At 41.8% G+C, this 22842-nt stretch overlaps 1 protein-coding gene across 1 annotated transcript; it reads right to left on the bottom strand.

The window, feature by feature from the left end:
• Positions 1-1306: 1306 nt before the first annotated feature.
• Positions 1307-8791, bottom strand: LOC308095232 (extracellular calcium-sensing receptor-like). Its single transcript, XM_080442212.1, has 8 exons — positions 8523-8791; positions 7187-7273; positions 5822-6091; positions 5254-5445; positions 4110-4385; positions 2919-3146; positions 2401-2524; positions 1307-2242 (listed from the first exon to the last, which is right to left on the bottom strand). The coding sequence occupies exons 2-8, from the start codon at positions 7256-7258 to the stop codon at positions 1329-1331; spliced, it is 2076 nt and encodes a 691-aa protein (XP_080298338.1). The 5' UTR covers positions 7259-7273; positions 8523-8791; the 3' UTR covers positions 1307-1328.
• Between the last annotated feature and the right edge of the window lie 14051 nt (positions 8792-22842).

Here is a 22842-nt window from a genome sequence, read left to right on the forward strand (position 1 = left end):
TGGGGTTTCAAGTTTACCATGATCAGGAAACGTGGGCCTGCCCTTTTTTCCACCAGGAAGTGGTTTTGGCCAAATCATGCGTTCGAAAAGAAATAGCGTAACAAAATCAACATGGATGGTATGCACACATCCTCCTATAATTCTACAAAGCTCTGTAGTGGTGGTGGTGGTGGAGGTGAGGCCAAAATCTCTTCTGCCCGGTTCTCCTCAGTGGCTGGAGCAGTTGATCTGAATTTGCACACAGCCATTGACCATTACCATGTGTACGGAACAGCAAAGCCTGTTTTTCGATTTCACCAAATCTCAGCTGTTTAGCGTTTTTGTGTGAAAGAATGTCGCCATGGTTACGGCTGCCCAGCTGTGGGATGGCCCCGCGAGCTATGGGACGAACTGCCTCCCGGGTTGCCAGATCATGTGCGCATATCCCCCCACGGGTATGGACTAGTTGTAGTAGTCCTTAAAACAGTAAGCATATTATTTTCAGGACTTTTGACCTTGAAAATAACAAACCAAGCCGCTGTAACTCATTGAGAAAGAATGCATTTAGACAATAGCTAAAGGGTGCGTTTGCCAATTCTAAACCTACATAAGGCAGATGACCCTCGGCTATACAATGCCCATTGTACCAGTTCTACCCATTGTACCTGACACCATTCTATGATGCCAGTACTATGACATATTGAGGGCATCAGGGGTCTCCATATAAGGGCATAAAAGACAGATGTCAGACAGACTATATATTTCTGGAGAACCGCTGATCCCACCAACTTCCCACTCAGTATATCACTCCATCGGGTCCTCAGTGATATACACGCCAAGTTTGAAGTCGATCAGTCAGACGGTTCTTAGGATATGCGGGGGACAGCCACACGCGCACACACACGCATACACAGGCACGCACGCACAACACACACACACACACACACACACACACACACACACACACACACACACACACACACACACACACACACACACACACACACACACACACACACACAGATTCCGTAAATGTATAGATACTGTAGATAGATCGATAGATATACATAGAATTTCCCACCTGTGTAGTACTTTCACCCAGAATGAAGAGGTACTAATTTGTAGATCTATATAATACGTCTAAACTCATCAAATTGAGTCTTCAAGGGAGGGTAATTCTTCTAAATAATGAATCAATAGAAGTTTACATCTCTGATTGAATTATTACTTATGGTTTAATCTTGTAGAAAAAAAAATCTACCACTAACAAGGCAATTCAAATATATTCATATACACTTTTTGTTATAAAATACACGCAGAGAAAATGTATTGTCATTGAATTTCTGCTTTTATGTCTTGGTGGCACCTCGACCCATGATGGACTTCTTAGTGTTTCTCTCGGGTTTCAAAAGGATTATATAACACTTTGGTCCAAACAGTGCCACCAAAATCCCAAAACTAGATGCTAAAATGGCAAACACCTCCACTACATCTGCATATTTGCCTGGGGAGCTGATATATGCTGGTATGAAGGCTATCCACACGGCACAGAAGATCAACATGCTGAAAGTGATTAACTTGGCTTCATTGAAGTTGTCTGGGAGATTCCTTGCCATGAATGCCAGGACGAAGCTGAGGAGTGCCAGTAAACCAATATAACCTAATAACACTGCGAAACCGATTGTAGAACCCACCACACACTCAAAGACTATCTTATTACTGTGGTATTGTGTGTTTTTATGAGGAGTTGGTGAGGAAGACACGAGCCAGGCCGTGCAGATTATTGCCTGGACAAAAGCAAGAGCCAGAACTGTTCCTCTCTGCTGCATGGCACCGAACCACTTCAGAATGTCTGCACCCCCAGGCTCGGAGGCCTTGAACACGACCAACACCACCATAGTCTTTACCAGGATACACGAGACACACAGCACAAAGCTGATTCCAAACGCTGCATGTCTCAGCTGACAAGTCCAGAGTCTGGGACGACCAATGAACAGAAGTGAGCACAGGAAGCACAGTTTGAGTGACAACAAGAGAAGGAAGCTGAGTTCTGAGTTGTTGGCGCGCACCATGGGTGTGCTTCGATGATAGATGAAGATTCCCAGGACAATGGCACAGATAAGTGTGCCTAGCAATGAGATGGTTGTCAAGGAGATACCCAGGGCCTCGTGGTAGGAGAGGAACTCCACGCTCTTAGGGACACAGTGGTCACGCTGGGGGCTGGACCAGAAGTCCTCTGGACAACTGGTGCACTCTGTAGAGTCTAACAATGAGGGCAGGGTTAAAGGAGAGTTCCAGTCATTTTAGGTATATACTATATATATATATATATATATATATATATACTCTCCTTTAAAGGGACAGGCAGGTACAGTATTGTCCTAAAGATAACATGTACATTGCTACATAATGTAAACGTACCGGTCTCGTTGCTGATCTCTCCCTCAGAACAAGCAATGCAGTCAAAGCAGCAGACAGGTTCTCCTTTCCTTCTGGCCACACGGGTTCCAGGAGAACAGCTCTCACTGCACACTGACCGAGGAGGCTGCAGAGGAAACCAATCAGTCAAAATAAATGACATTCACATCATGAGCTCATTCATCATTAGCCCTTTAGAAAGCTCACAGCTTACTATAGGGAGCAAATGTATTAATTAACACTTATGTAATTAATAATGATGAACTCATACATTCATTCATTAGTAATTTATCATGAATTCATCATTAATAAAACACTATTACTTAACCAAAGTTATTATAGCATACGTTAAGGGCCACATGTGGTGGGTTTGTAGATCAGATTTTTTTTCGGTGGCTTCTATGCGCAGGATAGTGAGGAGAGAATTAACAGTGAATTAATGTATGGGTTAATCTTTAATTAAGGATTAATTATGTGTATGAATTTGCTCCCTATAGTAAGATGTGACCAGCTCAAGTGACCTTTGTAGATTCAAAGCTCCAGAAGATTCTGTCTTCATCAAGGATGAGTTGTTCGTCTCCAGAGGCTGACTTCATGAACAAACCTACATTGTGAACCTTTACGCTTCCATCAGGCAGCCACGCCCAGTTCATGACATCATAGATTGGTAACGCATCGCCACTCTCATCAAATGTTACATGATCTCCAAATGATGTGGTGAAGTTGATCTTTTCCATGTAATACACAAGCTGGAAATGTATGAAGAGCAAGCAAGTAAATCAAACAAAAATAATCTACTGTATAAAATACAGTTGACTTGAAGTATTCACTATCTGGGCATTAAAATGGGGCATTAATACATGGCCAATAATGAAGCGGTCATGTTTCTTTCAGCATGAAAAACATGGCCTTCAGTGTCCCAGAGACATTCTATAAAAAAACTAAAAGGTAGTGAAAATAGCAGATCTACAAGCTCACAACGTGGCACAACGTGGCACAACGTGGCGCTCACAACGTGAGCTTGTAGATCTGCTATTTTCACTAGTTTGGGTCCCGTGCAAACATCTAATTTCTCTTTTGGGTCTTGAGCTAAAAAGTTTGGGACCCACTGATGTACCTCAACGTTAATTATCCTCCAAAGGCTTGTGTATAACAGCGTTTCTGCTCCAAACACTGAACAACATTTACTGCCAGACATTTACTATACATCACTATAAGAAAAATTATTAACAATACTGTTTTTTATTTTTTTTAAATCTACGTCCATTTTCCATGCTTATGCTCACCAATGTCATCTTTACATATTCATTATCTATCTATAAATGCACAAAACCTCCTGTGTGTCCCCAGCATATCTTGAGAACTGCACGTTCTCGAGTTTGACAAACACACACACACACACTCACACACACACGCACGCACGCACGCACGCACACACACACAATCTAAAATTACATGGATGCTTTTTTCTGGATTGAATGGGTTAATGCCCATATATGGAGATCCCTGATGTCAACAATATGATGTAATACTGATGTCATAGACTGAGCTCCAAGTAGGGCCTACTACGAGAATATTAAGTTCTGTGACAACGGGTAAAACGGGGATTGCATAACCAAGGGACATGCTTTCCCAACTACCATCATCCTCGTTATTTTGCATTATAATCCAACTAGAAACATTAACAGATAAACTGTGAATTCATATCCCACCTGCCATGGCTGTACGGTCTGCAAACTGGCACAGCTGTGCCCGGCGAAAGGCCCTCTTCCTGGCACACACTGCAACATGTCATGGAGGGCGTGGGCCAGAGCGTACACAGCCTTGTACACGTTGTACTCTGGTCTGAGGTCTGACACATCCAGCAGGGTATTCTCTGATGCTCCTAGGTCCTCTAGTCCAGTACACACCCCTCCACCAGCATCCGCCCACTCTGACGGAAGGGGAGCGAATTTACACTGAAACGCGTTCTCCCAAAACTGCCTCACCTGGAGAAACACAGCGAATACTTAAGCATAACGTCACCTTGCTAAACTAAAAGTCATTTTTTCAGAAAGTTTTTCTGAAAAAAATGAAAAACTGATCCAAAACAAAACTATATGATATTTCTTAATCATTTCACCCAAAAAGTTTATAACAAATTATGACTATTAAAATAAAAATAACACTGTCTGTCAGTTATGTAACATAAGCGATTTAAATAGGTTTAAATACGATTACATCTGACTTAAGGTCGTAACACGCGGCAAGCGGTTCACGCGGGCGTCACCGCTCGGATGAGCGGTGATCGCGTCGCGATCATTGTTGTTTTGTCCTCCTGCGTGGTGCGGTGAAAACAAAATCTCACCACAATCCAGCTCTTGCCGCCCGCGCGTGCGTGCACAAACGAGCACGTGCGTGAGAATTTCACGGGGCCGCGCCTGCCTGCCTCACCGCCCCTCAACTTCTCCGCACGTCCCAAATAATTAAAAATGAATTACATGGGCACATTGGCTGCTTGCCGTGTGAAAGGACCTTTAGGCCAAATGATTTACTGATTTAGGCCATTTTTGGCATTTTTTTGCTTATTTTTTGTGACTTTGTGAAAACAAAAGCTTATTTCGGCCTAAGTCACACTAGGGAGTTTGGCCATTATACTAAAAGGGGAGTGAACAGCATGATGATCCTTTTCAATTCAGGAGATTTTACCAGAGGTGGCCAGTGTCATGAGGAGCTGACATAGGCAGAAATATCATTTTCATCAAAAAATTACGTAGGCCATTAGTTTAGCAAGGTGACGATACATGTGTGAATATTTAAAAACCCATAGGCCAGTTGAAATGGCAGCTTAAATAGCACATCTAACAGAAGACTCACTAAGGTGTTGTCAGGATCGTTGTCAGGATGTATTTCTAACAGGAAGTCCCTGAGACCTGGTATCTCTCCGCGACGGATGGCAAGACCCAGGACTCTCAGGTGGGGCATGAAGTGAGGAGTCTGGAGGATGTGAGGTTTCATCCAACCCACATCGGATATCCATTGCAGACCGGTCACATTCTGCTTCACCACCTGATGATTGTGTTGAACAATATAGTGTATAGTGTGAAAAAAGAAAAAATACACAATTGCTGCCCATTAAGACATGGGACGCATCTGTGTCATTTTTTGATTTGAGCTAAAAAAGCATTATTTTACACTTTGGCTATTCAAAAATAGCCAAAGCGATTTTTTGAAAAACCTTGAAAAAGTGTGCATATCTTTGAATATTTATATTTTTTAAAGCGAAAATTAACTGATATCTTTTGCTTCTGGGGGGTCCCTGGCACAAAACATTTTCAAATGGGGGTCCGCGGCCAAATGTATATCAATGTAGGGGTCCTTGGCATGAAAAAGGTTGAAAACCACTGCTCTAAATCAACACGTATCGGTAACCCGGGCCCCAAACCTCCTCCAGCAGATGAACTACGTTGATCCCGTACACGAATTCGATGACGACGCGAGCCGTGGACGTCTTCATCACCGTGACGATCCTCCGCAGTTCGGCCGGGTCGCCGTCCCACGGCACGACCTCCACGTACGCCAGACAACCCAGACCGGACCGGTCCAGGTCGGACTGGAGGATCCGGGCGGCGTCGCGGCCGTAGTCATCGTCGTTAAACAGCAGTCCTACCCAGGTCCACCCAAACCGCCTCATCATCTGGAGCATAGCTCGTATCTGGTTGGATAAAGGATTGGGAGGCATTGGTGGGAAAAAGTACTCAAAGTCTGTTTGACTTAAGTAAAAGTATCAATTCTGCAATGTAGAAGTACTCGGTTACAAGTAAAAGACCGGGGGGAAACATTTAGTTGACTAAAAGTACAAAAGTATTGGTATCAAAATGTACTTAAAGTACCAAAAGTAAAAGTACTTAAAAAAAAAAAATAGCTCATAATATTTATCTGTGGAACAGAGTCAAACTAAATGTAATGCCTATACTATACCTGGTACATGTTCAACACCATGTACATACTGTACATGAGTACATGGTGTAGTATAGAGTACAGAAGTCCTTATTTCACTCGTTCATCCCCTGGTTCGTAAAGTCATTTCTCTATGGAGAATAACATTGGGTCATCTTAGAATCGTCTCATATAAGAATTGAGGTCCAAAAATAAACAAACTGTCTCAGCGATATTGTCAGGGAGGAGGTTCTGTATCGTTTATGATAGTCAGTCACTTATATTTGATACAGTCTGTTTCTGGCGAAAATGTAACTAATTCGGCGTAAGTAACATTATCGTTTTCTCACCGTCAGTTGATGCTTCATATCCATAAGAGTCAGGGGGTCATTTATTTATTTATGGAACACAGTTCTTATTTGACGCGATATTAAATACTTCTATGGGGATTCAGAACGGGGGCGGAAAACCGCGAACCAGGTAGGATGTGTAAATTACGTCAGACTTCGGTGCTTTATAACATGTACATGTACAGTGATGATCATCTACAAGGAGTGCTGAGTGCACAGAACAGATGGCATCCTGAAGAACTCCCCTCAGCCCTCTCATGGCCTGTTCAACCCAAGCCCCCAGAACAGAGCAGTGAAGCCCCTCCCACAGCAATTAGATTGTTGAATCAGAAAGTTGAGCCGTACAAAAAGGATTCTCGCTAGCCAGCCTAACTTTAGATTATATATTATATAACTTACATGAGTTCTTAAAAAATCGAAGTGTGAAACCTAATTTAGTTTTTATGTGGACCATAACAATTACAAATAAACCAAAACCTATACCTTCTTTACCAACACATGTTTAGTCTGTAGACGTTCACCTGGGATGCAGAACTTGGGATTGTTCTAAAGAAGGATGGGAACAGATCCCAGTCACTCAAGCAGGAGCACATGGCATGGTAACTAACCTGCAAAAGGCAACAAAAAACATGTTTTGTAATAATACGACATGTTTGACTCCCCCCTCGTCTCCTATGTGAGTTCGGTGGCAAACCTGTGTGTCTCACATGCTTGAAACAAGTGGCTGTTACAAAGGAAAACAACATCATATATTAGTCATGTGTGACTACGACGTGTCACACATGACAAGCATGCGTGACGCAGCGGCAGAACGCAGACTTTAATCAAGCTAAGTAAATGATTAAGACCCGGAACGCATCTGTGTCATTTTTTTATTTTAGCTAAAAATCATTATTTTACACTTTGGCAAAACAATAAATTGCAGATCTACAAGCTCATAGCGCTATGAGCTTGTAGATCTGCTATTTTCGAGAAAATGTGTGCAAATTAATATATTTATATTCTTTTAAAGCGAACATTTTTAACTCAAATCTTTGCTTCTGGGGGGTCCCTGGAACAAAATATTTTGAGATGGGGGTCGGCGGGGAAAGGGTGAGGCTCCCAAAACAAAAATGTAATTTATTTTTTTGATCTCTCATGACAAATTTCTTGTCACCTATACAACTGTTATGATATACCAATCATAAAAGTAATCTTCTTTATAATAAACAAAGTTCAGATACTGAAAGCAACAACAAAAAAAACAAGGCAGTGACAGCTGTGGGAGTATGCACGTGCATGTGCACGTGGGCATGTGTGTTTGTGCACAACATGACTGACCCGCATTAAGTCAAACCTGAAATTAGTTTATACAAGCTCATAGCGCGGCCGCGCTATGAGCTTGCAGATCTGCTATTTTTGAAAAATCATGAAAATTTGAGTAAATCTTTGAATATATATACATTATAACTGAAATCTTTGCTTCTGGGGGTCCCTGGAACAAAATATTTTTAGAGGGGGGGGGGGTCTGTCGTGGAATACATATCATTTTGGGGGTCCTTCACATGAAAAAAGTTTGAGAACCACTGATATATAGCAAGTTGAGCTATGAGCTTGTACTGTAGATCTGCTATTTGTTAATAACCAAAGAAATCTAAACATGACACGCAGATGTGTTCCCGGTCTGAAAAACCTGCTTTATGCTCCATTGAAAATCTGTCTGCACCTAAACATGTTCTATGTCTTTGAGACTCTAATTATTTACATTAGTAAATAACCAAATAACCAAATAACCCAAATGAAGTAGCCTGTGTATACAACTGGTGGTGCTAAAAGGGGGTTCAAGCTGAACACTTACCATGGGCACCTTGTACAAACCTAGTATACTAGAGATGGCGATAGATTGTGTTGAAGAATCGTCGCCCACGATGCCGAGCACTGGAGGAGAGCCGACACAGCGCTCAGCCAGCTCAAACCGCTCCTCTCTCCCGCTGGACATGGACAACGCTGCGCGGAATGCAACTCCCAGCGTATGACAGGCGTCATAGAGACTGTATCCCAGAGTCACGTTGGGCAGCAGGCTGGCGTTTCTGTTGATCTCGGTAATGGCGAAAGCCATGGTCTGGGCATACCTGAACCCTGGAATGTTAAAACTAACACACACACACACACACAATGCCACTGTAAACCTTGAATATGTTTATCTTTGTAGACATCGATTGAAACCTTTATTTATTCTCGAAAAAGAGCATTGAGGTTCACCCTCGTTTGCAATGCTGTCGAGATTACATACACACACAAAAAATCAACAATTGAGGCACTGTACAAGTATAAAATACAGAAACAACAATAAAACCGTAACAGAACATTTGTAAGTTAAAAACAATTACATGGTGAGGTAGGGAGATTTAAGAGCAGGTGATTAAATTGTCCATAGGATATTGGGGCATTAACTTTTAGCGTGAGTGTTCCATGAAATAGGAGCATCAAAGCAGAAAGCAGATTTCCCCAGTTCAGACTGAACAGGTGGGACCTCAAGTGTAAGCCAGTCGCTTGAGCGGGTCTGATAAGTGCTTTTCCCCCCATTCTAATAGCAATGTAAGGTAAGGTGGTACCTTCCAGTGGTGGAAAAAGTACTCAAATTCTTTACTTAAGTAAAAGTACCAATACTGCAATATAGAAATACTCTGTTACAAGTAAAAGTCCAGAATTAAAAATTTACTTGAGTAAAAGTACAAAAGTATTGGCATCAAAACGTACTTAAAGTACCAAAAGTAAAAGTACTAAAATATTTGAAAATAGCAGATCTACAAGCTCACAACGCGTCGCATCGCGGCGCATTGTGAGCTTGTAGATCGGCTATTTTCAAATAGCCTATGTATAAAATAGGGCTAAAGTGGTTAATGTATGTTTTATAATGTAATAATTTATATCTGCAAAGTAACTAGTAACTAAAGTTTTCAAATAATTGTAGTGGAGTAAAAGTACAATATTTGCCTCTGATATGCAGTGGAGTAGAAGTAAAAGTATTGGAAATTGGAAATACTCAAGTAGTAAGTAGTACAAATACCTCAAAATTGTACTTAAGTACAGTACTTAAGTAAATGTACTTAGTTACTTTCCACCACTGGTACCTTCCCATCAATAGCCTTATAAATAAACTGATACCAGTGCCTCTTCTCTCAGAGACATAATACAACATCAGCTAATCCTGTGGTACAGTTTATTAGTGTTGCTTCCTATTGTATTTGTGACACTCACCCATAGCAAGTGGGGTCCTGTGGCTTGAACATGAAAGACAGCTCAGGGAAGACAGAGGAGGAGTGGATGGGAAATAAACCGCCCAGAATAAAGTCCCCGTCCTTGTGAATTCGGTGGAGATTGAACCGTGCCTGTAACTCACAAGGAGAAGAAGGTGAGGAAGACAAAGGAGAGAATGAAGAGAACAATATCAAGGTCAAGTGCAGGTATGAAAGCACGTGTACGACTAGAGAAGCCGTCATGACTGTCTTCCTCTGCCTCACCCCTTTCCCAAGTTGTTTGTCCAGTTGTGGTATTTTATACACAATGCTGTGCCATCCCCTGTGCCAGCTTACGGTACGTCATTACGTAATATTTCACAACACCCATCCAGACAGAGGCAGAAGTAGGGGCAGGGCTTAACATACGTTAACAATCCTTTCATATTAAAACTAGAAAAAGTGCTCCTCGGAGCACAGGTCTCCGCCAGGTCAGGTACGTTATTGTGGCCTCCTGGTGGCGCTATAACAGGTCAATGTGAAAAAGGGTGCCATTTATTCCTCGGCCTAGTGGGAACGTGCGTGTGAAATTTCACGGAAATCGCACGCTGTGTTCATGATTTGAGGCATTTTGTTGAAAACGGACCAATCCTGCAAACTTTGGAAGCCAACCTTAGCCAATGAGGATGGAATATGGGAAATCGGACAGATCTGTGTTGATCACATGACTATAGAGATACTGTGTACCGAGTGTGGGGTGGGTCTATGATGGACCCACCCCACACAATAGTGGTGGTGCCCAGGTTGCTCTTAGTCAGGATGGTGGTCCCTGGGTCAAAATCAGTTGAAAACCCCTGCGCCAAAAGATGATGTGCCAGCACACCATACCGGTAAGAAGAGGGGGAAGAGGGGACTGTCAAAAGTCCATATAACCTGCCACCAACGCATGTCCAACAAGAAAACAGTGCCAACACATGCACTAACGTTAGATCAACATACTGTAAGTGTTAAGTTTTCTTATAACGTGCTTCTAAATCTCTCCAGTGTTTGTGTCAACGTATTCCGTGCTGTTTACTGTGTTTATTTACTGCACGGAGAGGTGTTGTTCAATTGCGAGCCGCGGCGTCAATGTTTGTGGTGCGCATGCACGACAAGACTGGACTCGGTCTAGAACGGATACGGAAACAGCCTTTTGTGCGTGCCTGTGTGTGTGTGTGTGTGTGTGTGTGTGTGTGTGTGTGTGGGTGTGCAAATTCTCACACACTTATCTTCTCATCTTCCCATCACTGAAGGTCAGGGCCGGCCGCTGCTATAAGCAATATAAGCGGTCGCTTAGGGCCACAACCACTAGGGGGGCCAAAAAAAAGAAACCAAAACAAATCTTGCTTAGGGCCACGAAAATCCTAGGGCCGGCCCTGTGAAGGTGTCAGTCTCCTTTTTTTGCCCAGTATTAAACATTTAGCCATCTTTGGGAGGACTGCTTTTGCCTGTCATTGGTTGTGACCTGTAATTCTTTTTTGGGTGTTTCCTTACCAACCGATTCCAACCATTATTGGCAACCTGCGTCGCACGTAATTTGACACCTCATAGATAGACTAAACATGACATTTTTGTCACCCACATTATCGTTTGCGTATGTAAGCGTTGGCAACTCCGTTGGCGGCCAATGCAAAAAGACCAAAAACTAAGAAAAGTGAGATTTCATGTCATAGGCCCTAAGAGGCCCATGATGCAACAGACCTGAAAGACTAAGAGACAGGAAACATGAAGGGGATTAGGATGTTAACGGTGTTGTTGTTGTTAGCTAGTTAACGCGGATGTGAGGGGGAAAAAGAGTGAAGCCCAAAGGCATCTTCAACTCCCCAATGAGTCCCTTGGCAACAGGCAGCAGCTCTGCAAACACACAAACATCTTGTTTTTAATTAACCCAGGTCTGAGATGCATATGAACAGGCCATGTAAAAGCCTCTAGGTTTAAACATAACACTATCTGCAGGTTCGGTGATCCAGGCCACCATGGCCATGGTCCACCTGCATCACACAGTGGTGTAAAGTAACTAAGTAAGACAAAGCAAACAAGGAACATGAACTTTATGAAGTAAGTGTCCAAAGACTGAAGAACAAGGTGAAAACTGAGAGGTCATACATGTCCAGGGGGTTGGAAATAGGGCCAGAAAGGGGCAGGGAGGCCATGACACGGATCATAACACCTGTGAGTGCTGTGACCTGAGATGAGTTTGACACACCTATCCACCCTTAAATTAAGGCCTGAGGTTCCGATTCTACAAATGCCTTCTAAATCCCAACTGTATTCTGAAAAAAACATACGTATGTTCTATATCAGTGGTGCTCAAACTTGTTCATGTCAAGGACCCCCAAAATTATATGTATTTGGCCGCCGACCCCCATCTCAAAATATTTAGTTCCAGGGACCCCCTAGAAGCAAAGATTTGAGTTAAAACATGTTCGCTTTAAAATAATATATATTCAAAGATTTGCACACATTTTCACGATTTGTCAAAAATAGCAGATCTACAAGCTCGTAGAGCGCCACTCGGTGCCGCGCTATGAGCTTGTATATCTGCTATTTTTTAATAGCTAAAGTGTAAAATAAAGCTTTTTTAGCTCAAATCAAAAAATGACACAGATGGGTTAAGCACCATGGACAGTGACACTGACACAAAACACATGCTACTCAACAGCTGTTGAACCTTTTCTGCAACACTGGAATCAATCAGGTAACATTTACTTACAAATATGGATTGTAAGTATTACTGACTGATGATAAAAACAGAACTGACAGAAGGAATGAACAATCACACTGTGGATTACAGTTGATTGACGGCAATCTTGTGCAGGGCGGCAGTGGCTCAGGGGTAGAGTGGCTGGTAGAGCGGCCCGTTCCCAGTTCGATCCCGGGCTCCCCCAAGTGTCCTTGGGCAAAACACTGAACCCTACATTGCCTCCAATGAGTCGGTCGGCGTTAGCTTGCCACCGTGAATGTGGGAAGTGAGGACGCTAGCGTCAACTGTTCGCTGCTTCACCTCCCAATGCCCCCCCCCCCCCCCCTGTATGAATGAATGAACCGTTGTAAAGCGCTTTGAGCACTTGGAAAAGTGCTATAAAATGCAATTCATTATTATTAAATGCATTTTTACCTTTTTAAAAACCTCCTTTACGCTCCATTCAAAATCTGTCCGCTCTGCTCACATGCTCTGCCTGCACATATACTATGTTCTATGTCTTTCAAACTCTAATAACCAACATTAAGAATGTATAGGATTGGTGACGGTAAAAGTGGAAACCTTTACCATCAATAGAAACCTTACCATGGGCACTTTGTACAAACCTAGTATGCCAGAGATGGCAATACATTGTGTTGAAGAATCATCACACACAATGCCAAGGACTGGAGGAGACTTAACACAGCACTCATCCAGCTGAAAATGCTCCTCGTCTGTCTAGTATATTGCTAGACAGACTGAACAAATTGTTGGGACTTTCTGGCACAGTACTAAACTGGTTTGAATCATATTTATTTATGGTCCTGTGGGAATATAGGTGAATGTTGCACCCACTGCACCTCATAGATATAGCAACCTAGATACCTCATTGGCCTCTGCAGTTCGTTGGAGCGACCTGTTTGGTATGGTGGCCGCCATATTTCCGGGGGGAACGGGCACTGGCCAATCACAACGTGTTGACTACTGGCCAACCACAGCGCGTCTTTTCCAGGACTTGTCAGAATCTAGTTGTCCCTCCCCCACCTGCCTCTGATTGGCCTACTGAACGCCCCCCTTCTGTGACACACGCGGAAATTTCCAGCTGCCCCTCCAGAAGCGGAAGCACGTCCGCCATACAGACGCTTCAGAGCCAGAGGAGGCTTTATATGTCTATGCTGCACCTGACCTAGTCACATGACCAGGAAGTATAGTGCACCTGATCTAGTCACATGACCAGGACATATAAAAGTCTAGTTCCTCCTAGTAGAGAGTCATTTGACTCTGCTGCAGAGGATGGTGTTTCTCCTCTCATGAAGGGCGAAGGAGAACACATGGTAGGCCAAAGCTCAACTTTGTGTAGCACATCATAACCATGTGTAAGGCTACCCTTTTGTTTGTTGCAGCTAATGCTACTGCTAGCCTATTGTTTGTTTGAGCACATGCTACTGCTTTATTTGTTAGCCTACTGTTTGAGCACATGGATGCTACCATGCCTTTGGCACTTTACTTTGTATCAACATTGTTGCGTTTTATTCGATTTTATTCAAATGTATTTATTTTATTTCAGTCTACAAATTATGTTGCCTCCAGTGAACTGCTGTAAACTGCTGTGCAGTATCTAGACACCGGGAGACTGGTACAACTGTATACATTCTCTGCATTGCCTCTTTGTGTATTTTAATGTACATTTTAGTTTTGTAACATCACTGTCTTCTTATAGCTGTGGTGCTGGAATTGTCCCCCACCCTTGTCCCTGCATTGTACTGCATTGTGTGCATTCACTGCAAAGCAAAGTAGGTTTACGCTGTTTTTAATGATTTCAATAGTGTTTGCATTATGTTGAAATACTAGGGCTGGAAACTAATGTATGTGTTTTGTCTGTTTCCTTAAAGGGACCAGTCCAGCCACAGTTTTCCACTTGTTATTTTGATTTGATGTATTTATTTGAGTTCATTCATTTGAGGTACAGTAGTTAGGCATAGATTTTAGATTTGCATTCATAGTGACGTTGTTTTAATTGGTTCTCTTTTCTCCTTATGTTACAGTGTAACCGTGTTCAAGGCCGGGTCCGCCCTGTTACACACAGCTTCCTCTCCTCTCTTGGGCCTGCACTGTGTGAGATGCTGCTGCCCCAAAACTATGGAACAACCTACCGCCATGACGCCATCTATCAGGGCTGCACCAAAACAGATTAAAAACGCACCTGTTCTCCCAGGCCTTTTAAGTAGTACCCCCTGCCATGGAGAAATAGTTGGACACCTGTTTACGTGCTCCCACATTTTTCTTAATGTTTCTTTAGCTACTTGCCTTTTTTGCTATGGTTTTTGTATTATTGCTTTTTTGTATATATTGTTGATCTTCTTGTTTTGTTTTGTTTATTTTTGCCTGCAGTTGTATGTGTGTATTTGATGCTTTTGTGTGGTTTTTAACCCTGATGTACAGCACTTTGGTCAGCCGTTGGTGGTTTTTAAATGTGCTTTATAAATAAAATTGACTTGACTTGACTGTGGTTTTTTATTGGTGTGTATGTAAAATCCTGACACTGCATGTTTTTGTATTGATTACTTTGTTTTGTATTGCTCGAGTTTGGTGCCAGGCCTGTCCCTCTTTCCCCAATAGTTACCTTGGTAGTACAGTGTGTCGTCCTTATTAGGAGAGTAACTAACTTGTCACTTTATATTCTTGCCTTACTGACTATTGCCTGATATTTTAATAGCCCATGTATTACCTAGTTGTTTAATAAAGAGTGTTCTGTTTTTATACAAACTGCCTCTGGTAAATTGTTCCTGTTTAACCCATTAAGACCTGAAGCCGATTCTACAAATGTCTTCTAAATCCCAACAGTATTCTGAAAAAAAATAAGTGTTTCTATATCAGTGGTGCTCAAACTTTTTCATGTCAAGGACCCCCACATGTATTTGGCTGCGGACCCCCATCTCAAAATATTTTGTTCCAGGGACCCCCCAGAAGCAAAGATTTGAGTTAGAAAGGTTCGCTTTAAAATAATATGTATATATTCAAAGATTTGCACTTTTTCACGATTTTTCTAAAATAGCAAATCTACAAGTTCGTAGCGCGGCACTGAGCTTGTAGATCTGCTATTTTTGAATAGCCAAAGTGTAAAATAATGCTTTTTAGCTCAAATCAAAGTGTGACACAGATGCGTTCCAGGTCTTAATAGGAAGTTGGTCATATTACAGCGTGTTGAACATTCTAAGGTTTAGGGGTTCCTCCTGCCCTCCTCCCTTTAGGGGTTCCTCCTGCCCCCTCCACAAGCGGGAGGTGGCGTAGTCGGGCATATCATTTAGCTCCGGTTACTACAGTCCAATACAAACACTCGAGTGAATGCATTGAACAAATCAACGATTGGATGTGCCATATACTTTTCTTCAATTAAACAAAGACAAAACTTGTAAGTAATAGTTTTTAGATCCAAGGAAGATGAGATTAAAAGTCAGAGCCCAGCTCCAATCGGTAATGTTAAAAACCTCTATCCAAGCCAAAAGCCTTGGTGTAGTCATGGACTCAGACCTGAATTTAAACAGCCACATCAACACAATCACTTTTGCTCTCCCCCCTCCCCTCTTAAGCACCTTAAAGTCCATAAGTATATCATGCACAGTATACATACAGTACATTGCTGCTATGCTCAGGCACCTTGGTTATATTTTTTATCTCAGGTACTATTGTAAATATGTAGATAACTTGTTTGGCCTTTTTTTTGTTCTCTTGTTTGATCTCCTTCCCACTTGCCCCCCCCCCCCCCCCCACCCCTCTTCCTCCTTCCTCCCCCTCTTCTTTCTATGGAAATAACGTTGCGATGGGTACAATGTACAAAAAACGAATTTCACCCACTTTTTTACCTTGTAAACCTGTGATGTGACAATAAACCTGATTCTGAATCACTAAGTAAACCTAAACAACATAGCATGGGCTAAAGGACTTATGTCTCAGCAGGATCTAGACAAACTTGTCCATGCATTCGTCTTCAGTAGACTTGACTACTGTAACGGTGTCTTTACAGGTCTCCCTAAAACATCTATCAGATGACTGCAGGTGATTCAGAACACTGCTGCTAGAGTCCTTACTAATACACAGAAAGAGGAGCATATCACTCCAGTTCTTAAATCCTTAAGGACACACCGCACCAATGCAGCTAGTCTTAAACTCCTTGCAACAAAACAGTTTTAAAGGAGTAGTTCACCCAGAAAATGACTTATTTTCTATTAATTTGATGACCGGCGGTCTGGAGAGACCGCAGGGAGACATACGCAGGGTGAGGGTGTACTTTTGTCTCCGCCCCCTCAGCCAAAAGTACACCCTGCGTATGTCACTGATCACATGACCTCAATCAATGATCCAGTTCTAGGCAACATAGAAGGGGGGGGGGGGGGGGGGGACTTTTTTTCTTATTTCCACAACAGCTCTAAGGTAAGTAGTAGTTCAATGTTGACAATTAGTGGAATTTCCCTTTAAGTGGTTAAGGCATCCTCAACTCCCAAAACATTTCCTTAGCTGTTTCCATCTTACAGGCAGCTACACACACACACACACACACACACACACACACACACACACACACACACACACACACACACACACACACAGGTTGTTTTTAATTAACAAGTCTCAGATACATTTCAACAGGCCATCTAAAACCCAAGAGGTTTTTAAAAAAAGATCCTGATGTAACAGCAGTAATTAAACACCACATGGGTCAATGCCTTGCTGATTGTTTGTTTTTTCAAGGTTGACAGAAGTATAAGTTTAATTATTTTATATAGCTGCCTATTTCCCCTACAATGATGTGACATGTAGAATGAAATAATGAATAATACTACTACTACTAGTACTACTAGTTATAGCTGCAAGCAGCGATGACCAGGCCCTCGCACCTCTGTCCACGTTAGGGGAAAATATCGACCAGTCAGAACTGGGAAGTAACCCAAATGAAGGACAAGGATTCACAACCGAATCAGGTAAAGGGGGGCGCATGCTACCATTTTCGGTGGTCACCTTATCACCTTATCACCGCGGTGGTGATAGAGAGAGCTCTCTCTATCATAGAGAGCGCTCTCTCTATCACCTAAAGGGTGATAGGGTGACCACCTCATTTGGTAGCATGCGGGTCCCTTTACGCGACTCACAAATGGGGGCGGCAGTGACTCAGGGGTAGAGTGGCTGGATGGGAACCGTCACCCGTGAGGTTCCCAGTTCGATCCCGGGCTCCCCCGGAGTTAATGTGGAAGTGTCCTTGAGCAAGACGCTGAACCCCTAATTGCTCCCAATGACCAGTTGGTGCCTTGCATGGTTTCCTCCGCCATCGGTGTATGAATGTGTGTGAATGTAATGCACAATCTATGTATAAAAGCGCTATATAAATGCACCATGTACAAATCTGTATGACAAACTGACTATGTTCAAAAGTTCTAACAAAAAATAGGATCAAATATCGAACAATCAGAAGAGGGGGCGGAGCTAAGTAACACCAACAAAGAACAAGGACTCTAAACCTAGTCCAATGAGGCCACTTACAAGTGGCTATGACAAGCAGGTCAAAGGTTATGACAAAAATATAGGAATTCATAAATATCGACCAATCAGAAAAGGGGGTGATGCCAAGTTAGAAAGACAAAGACTCTGATCTGAGGCCAATGCCATCACCCACTAGACTGTAAGGCAATCAGCTCAAAAGTTACATAGAAAAAAAGGAATAGCTGATCTTGTAGATCAGCTATTTTCACTTCCTGTTTGGCTGTGATACATGGAAGTTCGACGCTTCGCCACGGTCGCGCCGTTTTACGAAAACTCTCGCTTTTGATAACTTTTCATCGTTAATATTATATTCAGTATTTCAAAAGGCTCTCAATCTTTTTTTTTCTGACCATCTTTTTAGCTGACCAGCACTGTGCAAATCCATGTGAAAGGCCTGCAAATCACTGTTTTGAACTTGTTAGTAATACTTATTAATGCATTTGTGGTGGTTAAAATCAACATTTTATGAAGATATGACAATAATTGTAATAATTTGTCTGCAAAATCTAAATGTGAAAACAAGAAACCTTGAAGAAATCTTTCTAAATTCTAATCAATAGACTCCTTAACAGACGACGTCACACTGGTTGCAAGCGTCATACCGGTTGCAAATGAAACCCATTCTGTCAGGTCTCGTTAGGCCACGCAGCACTAGCCGACACGCAAGAGGGGAAACAACAGGTTGAGAATTGATTGCATGAAACAATCACCTGTGCATCCAAGTCTCAATGTTGGTAAACAAATAATTGGTCTATAGTTTAAACTTCTTGGGCAGCACCTCTGTGACCCACTGGGAAGTGCTCTGAGGCCCACCAGTTGAGAATGGCTATGGTTAGAGCTAGGGTTCGCAGACTTTCCATGCAGAGAGACCCCCCCCAACGAATCATATTTGAACTGGGGACCCCCCACCCTGACAAGCACTTGGAATTGTAGGCATTACATTTAGTTTGACTCGGTTCCACAGATAAATATTGTGCGAGGCGTTGTGAGCTTGTAGATCGGCTATTTTCACAATGTTTGCCCCTTATGTAATATTTGACAACTTGGCCAATTTGGTATAAAAAATATCTTAAAGGTCATTAAATTGTGACTTTATAAATGTGCAGACACCCTGTATACACTTATACTGTAATGTTGGTTTGTTTACTGTTGAGTGAGAAAACAAAGTTTAGACATCGAGCTAATCATCTGCACTTTATTCAGGGATCAGTAAGCGAAATATTCAAAGCCTGCAACTGATACACAATGCAGCTGCTAGGCTGCTGACCCACACACAAAAAGAGGTGAGCACATTACACCAGTCCTTGCGACCCTTCATTTTGTTTGTTTGTTTGTTTGTTTCTTTATTATCACTTACAAGAACATTTCAAAATGATACACAAAGATTCGATAAAAATTTGAAGGAGAATGCCTAAAAACCCTCCAGGGGCTTGAGAAGTGGCATTCTCCGGGACAATGTGTGCATTCATAGGATAAAATTAACGTCGATGTGGAATATAGGCTACACATCCATTACAGTTTAAACATTAATAGACATGTCATACAGATGAAGAAACAAAACGGAAAAGACCAATATGGATACTGTTACAAAAAAAGAGAGAATCAGCAAAAACATATTGCAACAATAAAAGTCAGGGGAACCAAAATGTCTATCTAGGGAAAATGTTACTATATATTATATTAGGCAGACCATATGGAAAGTATTTGGTTGTTAAGAGAAGCGATTTTAGAACCTTCTTAAATTGGTGAGAAGACAACTTCCATAGATGTAATGGCAGAGAATTCCATATTTTAGACCCTCTGAAGCCTATATTAAACTGGGTTTGAGAGGTACGGGCCTTTGGGGGTCTGAGGTTATTTGAGCTACGTGTTGGGTAATTATGGACCTGAACATTATACTCAAACATATCATTGGTTATACCTGTGAGTTTTAGAATTGATTTTAGGATTTTACTGCTTGTTTTTAAAGCCCTAAATGGTCAGGCTGATCTTTTAACTCCTTATACTGTATGCCAGGCCGAGGCCGCTGCCTGAGTTCATCCAGCAGGGCCTTATTGACGGTACCAAAGTCTGGCCCTTTGCCACAAAGGGCGACCGGGCTTTTGCTGTTCGGGCCCCTCGGCTGTGGAACTCACTGCCTGGGGGCCTCAGGCATGCAGGCAAACTCAGTGTACTCTTTTATATCTCTTCTAAAAACTCACTTCTAACGCACAGCTTTTTCTTAGATTATGAACTGTTGTACTATTTATGCAATTAATGTCTGATTTGTATTGTGTATTTTAACTGTTGTTATTGTAAAGCACTTTGTAACTTGTTTTTGAAAGGCGCTATAGCTATATACATAAAGTTATTATCTGGTTGGGATGAAAATGAGTTGGTTTATTACCATTTTCCTGAACTGTATCCATTTATTCTTACGTTATATGTTAGGGGTGCTCTTAATATTATTGGTTGTCGCCACCTAATGGCAATTTATGTGTAGCTACAGGCAGTTGACTGCTCTTCTTGTACAGCAATGTACAATGGGCCACAGAAATAGTACTTCTTTTAGACAAAAATGTTCTTGGCAGATGTTGACTTTGGGATAAAATCCATTCCATTGTGCTGTTTTCTTTGAACAAAAAAAAAACTTCATAGCTTGATTAAAACACAATACCTGAAAACCTCTGAAAACAACGGCCAACTGGCCAGCTCCCTGTGTTCCCATCCAACTGATACTTTCTCCAAGATATTAGATATAAACAGTATGCCTCCCATTTTCAAATGTTATTCTCCATCAGAATGGGTCAATTGATAGTCTCATCTAATCTATTTCTATTTCTCTACTAGTGCCACCTCATCGTGTCTCTTCAAGGCAGGTTTGCATCAACCTGCGTTTGTGGAATAAAAATAAAACACTAATCACGGATTAGCATTCAAACACACGTTCGTGCTGATCTCCACAGATTCATAGTTGTTAAGCAATAGCCACAGCATCATCCAATTTCACGGGGTCCAATTATGACTTATGTATGTACATATGAATCCATATTTTGTCAAGGTTTCAGCCCAATTCAAGCGCCATTGCATGCCATTATAAAATGTATGTTAAATCAGAGATATTTCAACAAACTATAATACACTTGGTTTGTTCACACATGTGTTAATGTATATTTTCAGACATTCAACCACTTAAACCCTCAATACTTTAGTAACCTTGACCGTTGGCTCTGTACTTGGTCTGCCCTTTTTTCCCCCTCTACGCCAAACATGTTCACAGAAAATAGCAGATCTACAAGCTCACAACTCGGTGCGGTGTGTTTTGAGCTTGTAGATCTGCTGCGAAGATTTGGCAACTCTGTGGACCTATGGGGGTCCAGGGCCCTCTGTTGGAAGACCTATGTTTTATTCATACACTATAATAACCAGGTAAAACCTACCCAGTATTGGCAGTCTATGTATTTTAACCCATTCAGACCTGGAACGCATTTGTGATTTTCTTTTGATTTGAGCAAAAAAAAAGCATTATTTTACACTTTGGCTTTTCAAAAATAGCAGATCTACATACATGTAGATCTGCTATTTTTGAAAAATCGTGAAAATGTGTGCAAATCTTTGAATATATATTGTTTTAAAGCGAACATTTTTAACTCAAATCTTTGCTTCTGGGGGGTCCCTGGAACAACATATTTTGAGATGGGGGTCCGTTGCCAAATACATATAATTTTGGGGGTCCTTGACATGAAACAGTTAGAGCACCACTGATATAGAAACATACGTTCTTCAGAAAACTGTTGGGATTTAGAAGACATTTGTAGAATCGGTTTCGGGGTGCCCAACAGGTAGATGGTGATCTAGTAGATCCCAAAGGCTGTGCAGGTAGACCACATGACACGCCCCTAAAAAAGATATGCCACTTGAATTAAGGTGACTTGATTGATTGACGTCAAAAATGGCCTGTCAGCTCAAACCCACAATGTCATATTTTGCATTGCGGGTGTTGCGCACAAACGTCAGTAGCATTACAAAGTTATATTAAAAAAAACTACCAATTCCACCCCCCCCCCCCCTCTATTTCACATTCCAAGTGCGTTTGTCTTATATGCAACTTCAGCGCCGCTATTCCAAAGTCCCCTCAGGTACATTTTTTAAACTATTTTCAGCAATGGGATATACATTTTTTGATCTGGTCATTTTAACCCATTAAGACCTGGAACGCATCTGTGTCACTTTAGATTTCTTTGGCTATTCAAAAATAGCAGATATACAAGCTCATAGCGCGGCACCGAGTGCCGCGCTATGAGCTTGTAGATCTGCTATTTTTTTTTAATCGTGAAAATGTTTGCCAATCTTTGAATATTTTTTTTTTTCTTTTTCTCAAATCTTTGCTTCTGGGGGGTCCCTGGAACAACATATTGAGATGGGGGTCCGTGGCCAAATAAATTTTGTGGTTCTTGACATGAAAACCACTGATATTATAACAACAACAAGTTTTGTTAGGATTTAGAAGACAATTGTAGAATCCCCCCAGAAGCAAAGATTTGAGTTAAAAATGTTTGCTTTAAAAATATATATATTCAATGATTTGATATTTTTTAATAGCCAAAGAAATCTTAAAATGACACACAGATGCGTTCCAGGTCTTCATGGGTTAAGTAGTAGTCAAAAAAGCGTGGCCACCCCTGAGATATAAGGACACTTGGGCTACAATGAGTCACAAATA

This window comes from Gymnoscopelus braueri (genome assembly GCF_963280865.1).
Source record: "Gymnoscopelus braueri genome assembly, chromosome: 1".
NCBI lineage: Eukaryota > Metazoa > Chordata > Actinopteri > Myctophiformes > Myctophidae > Gymnoscopelus > Gymnoscopelus braueri.

Bases quoted from the DNA above. Each gene is read 5' to 3' on its own strand.
- LOC308095232 (XM_080442212.1), bottom strand. From the start codon at position 7,258: ATGTGCTCCTGCTTGAGTGACTGGGATCTGTTCCCATCCTTCTTTAGA. The intron at 5,446-5,821 runs GTTTGGGGCCCG...CACAATCATCAG, and splicing joins TAGTTCATCTGCTGGAGGAG to GTGGTGAAGCAGAATGTGAC. The intron at 2,243-2,400 runs GTACGTTTACAT...CCTCATTGTTAG, and splicing joins AGAGATCAGCAACGAGACCG to ACTCTACAGAGTGCACCAGT.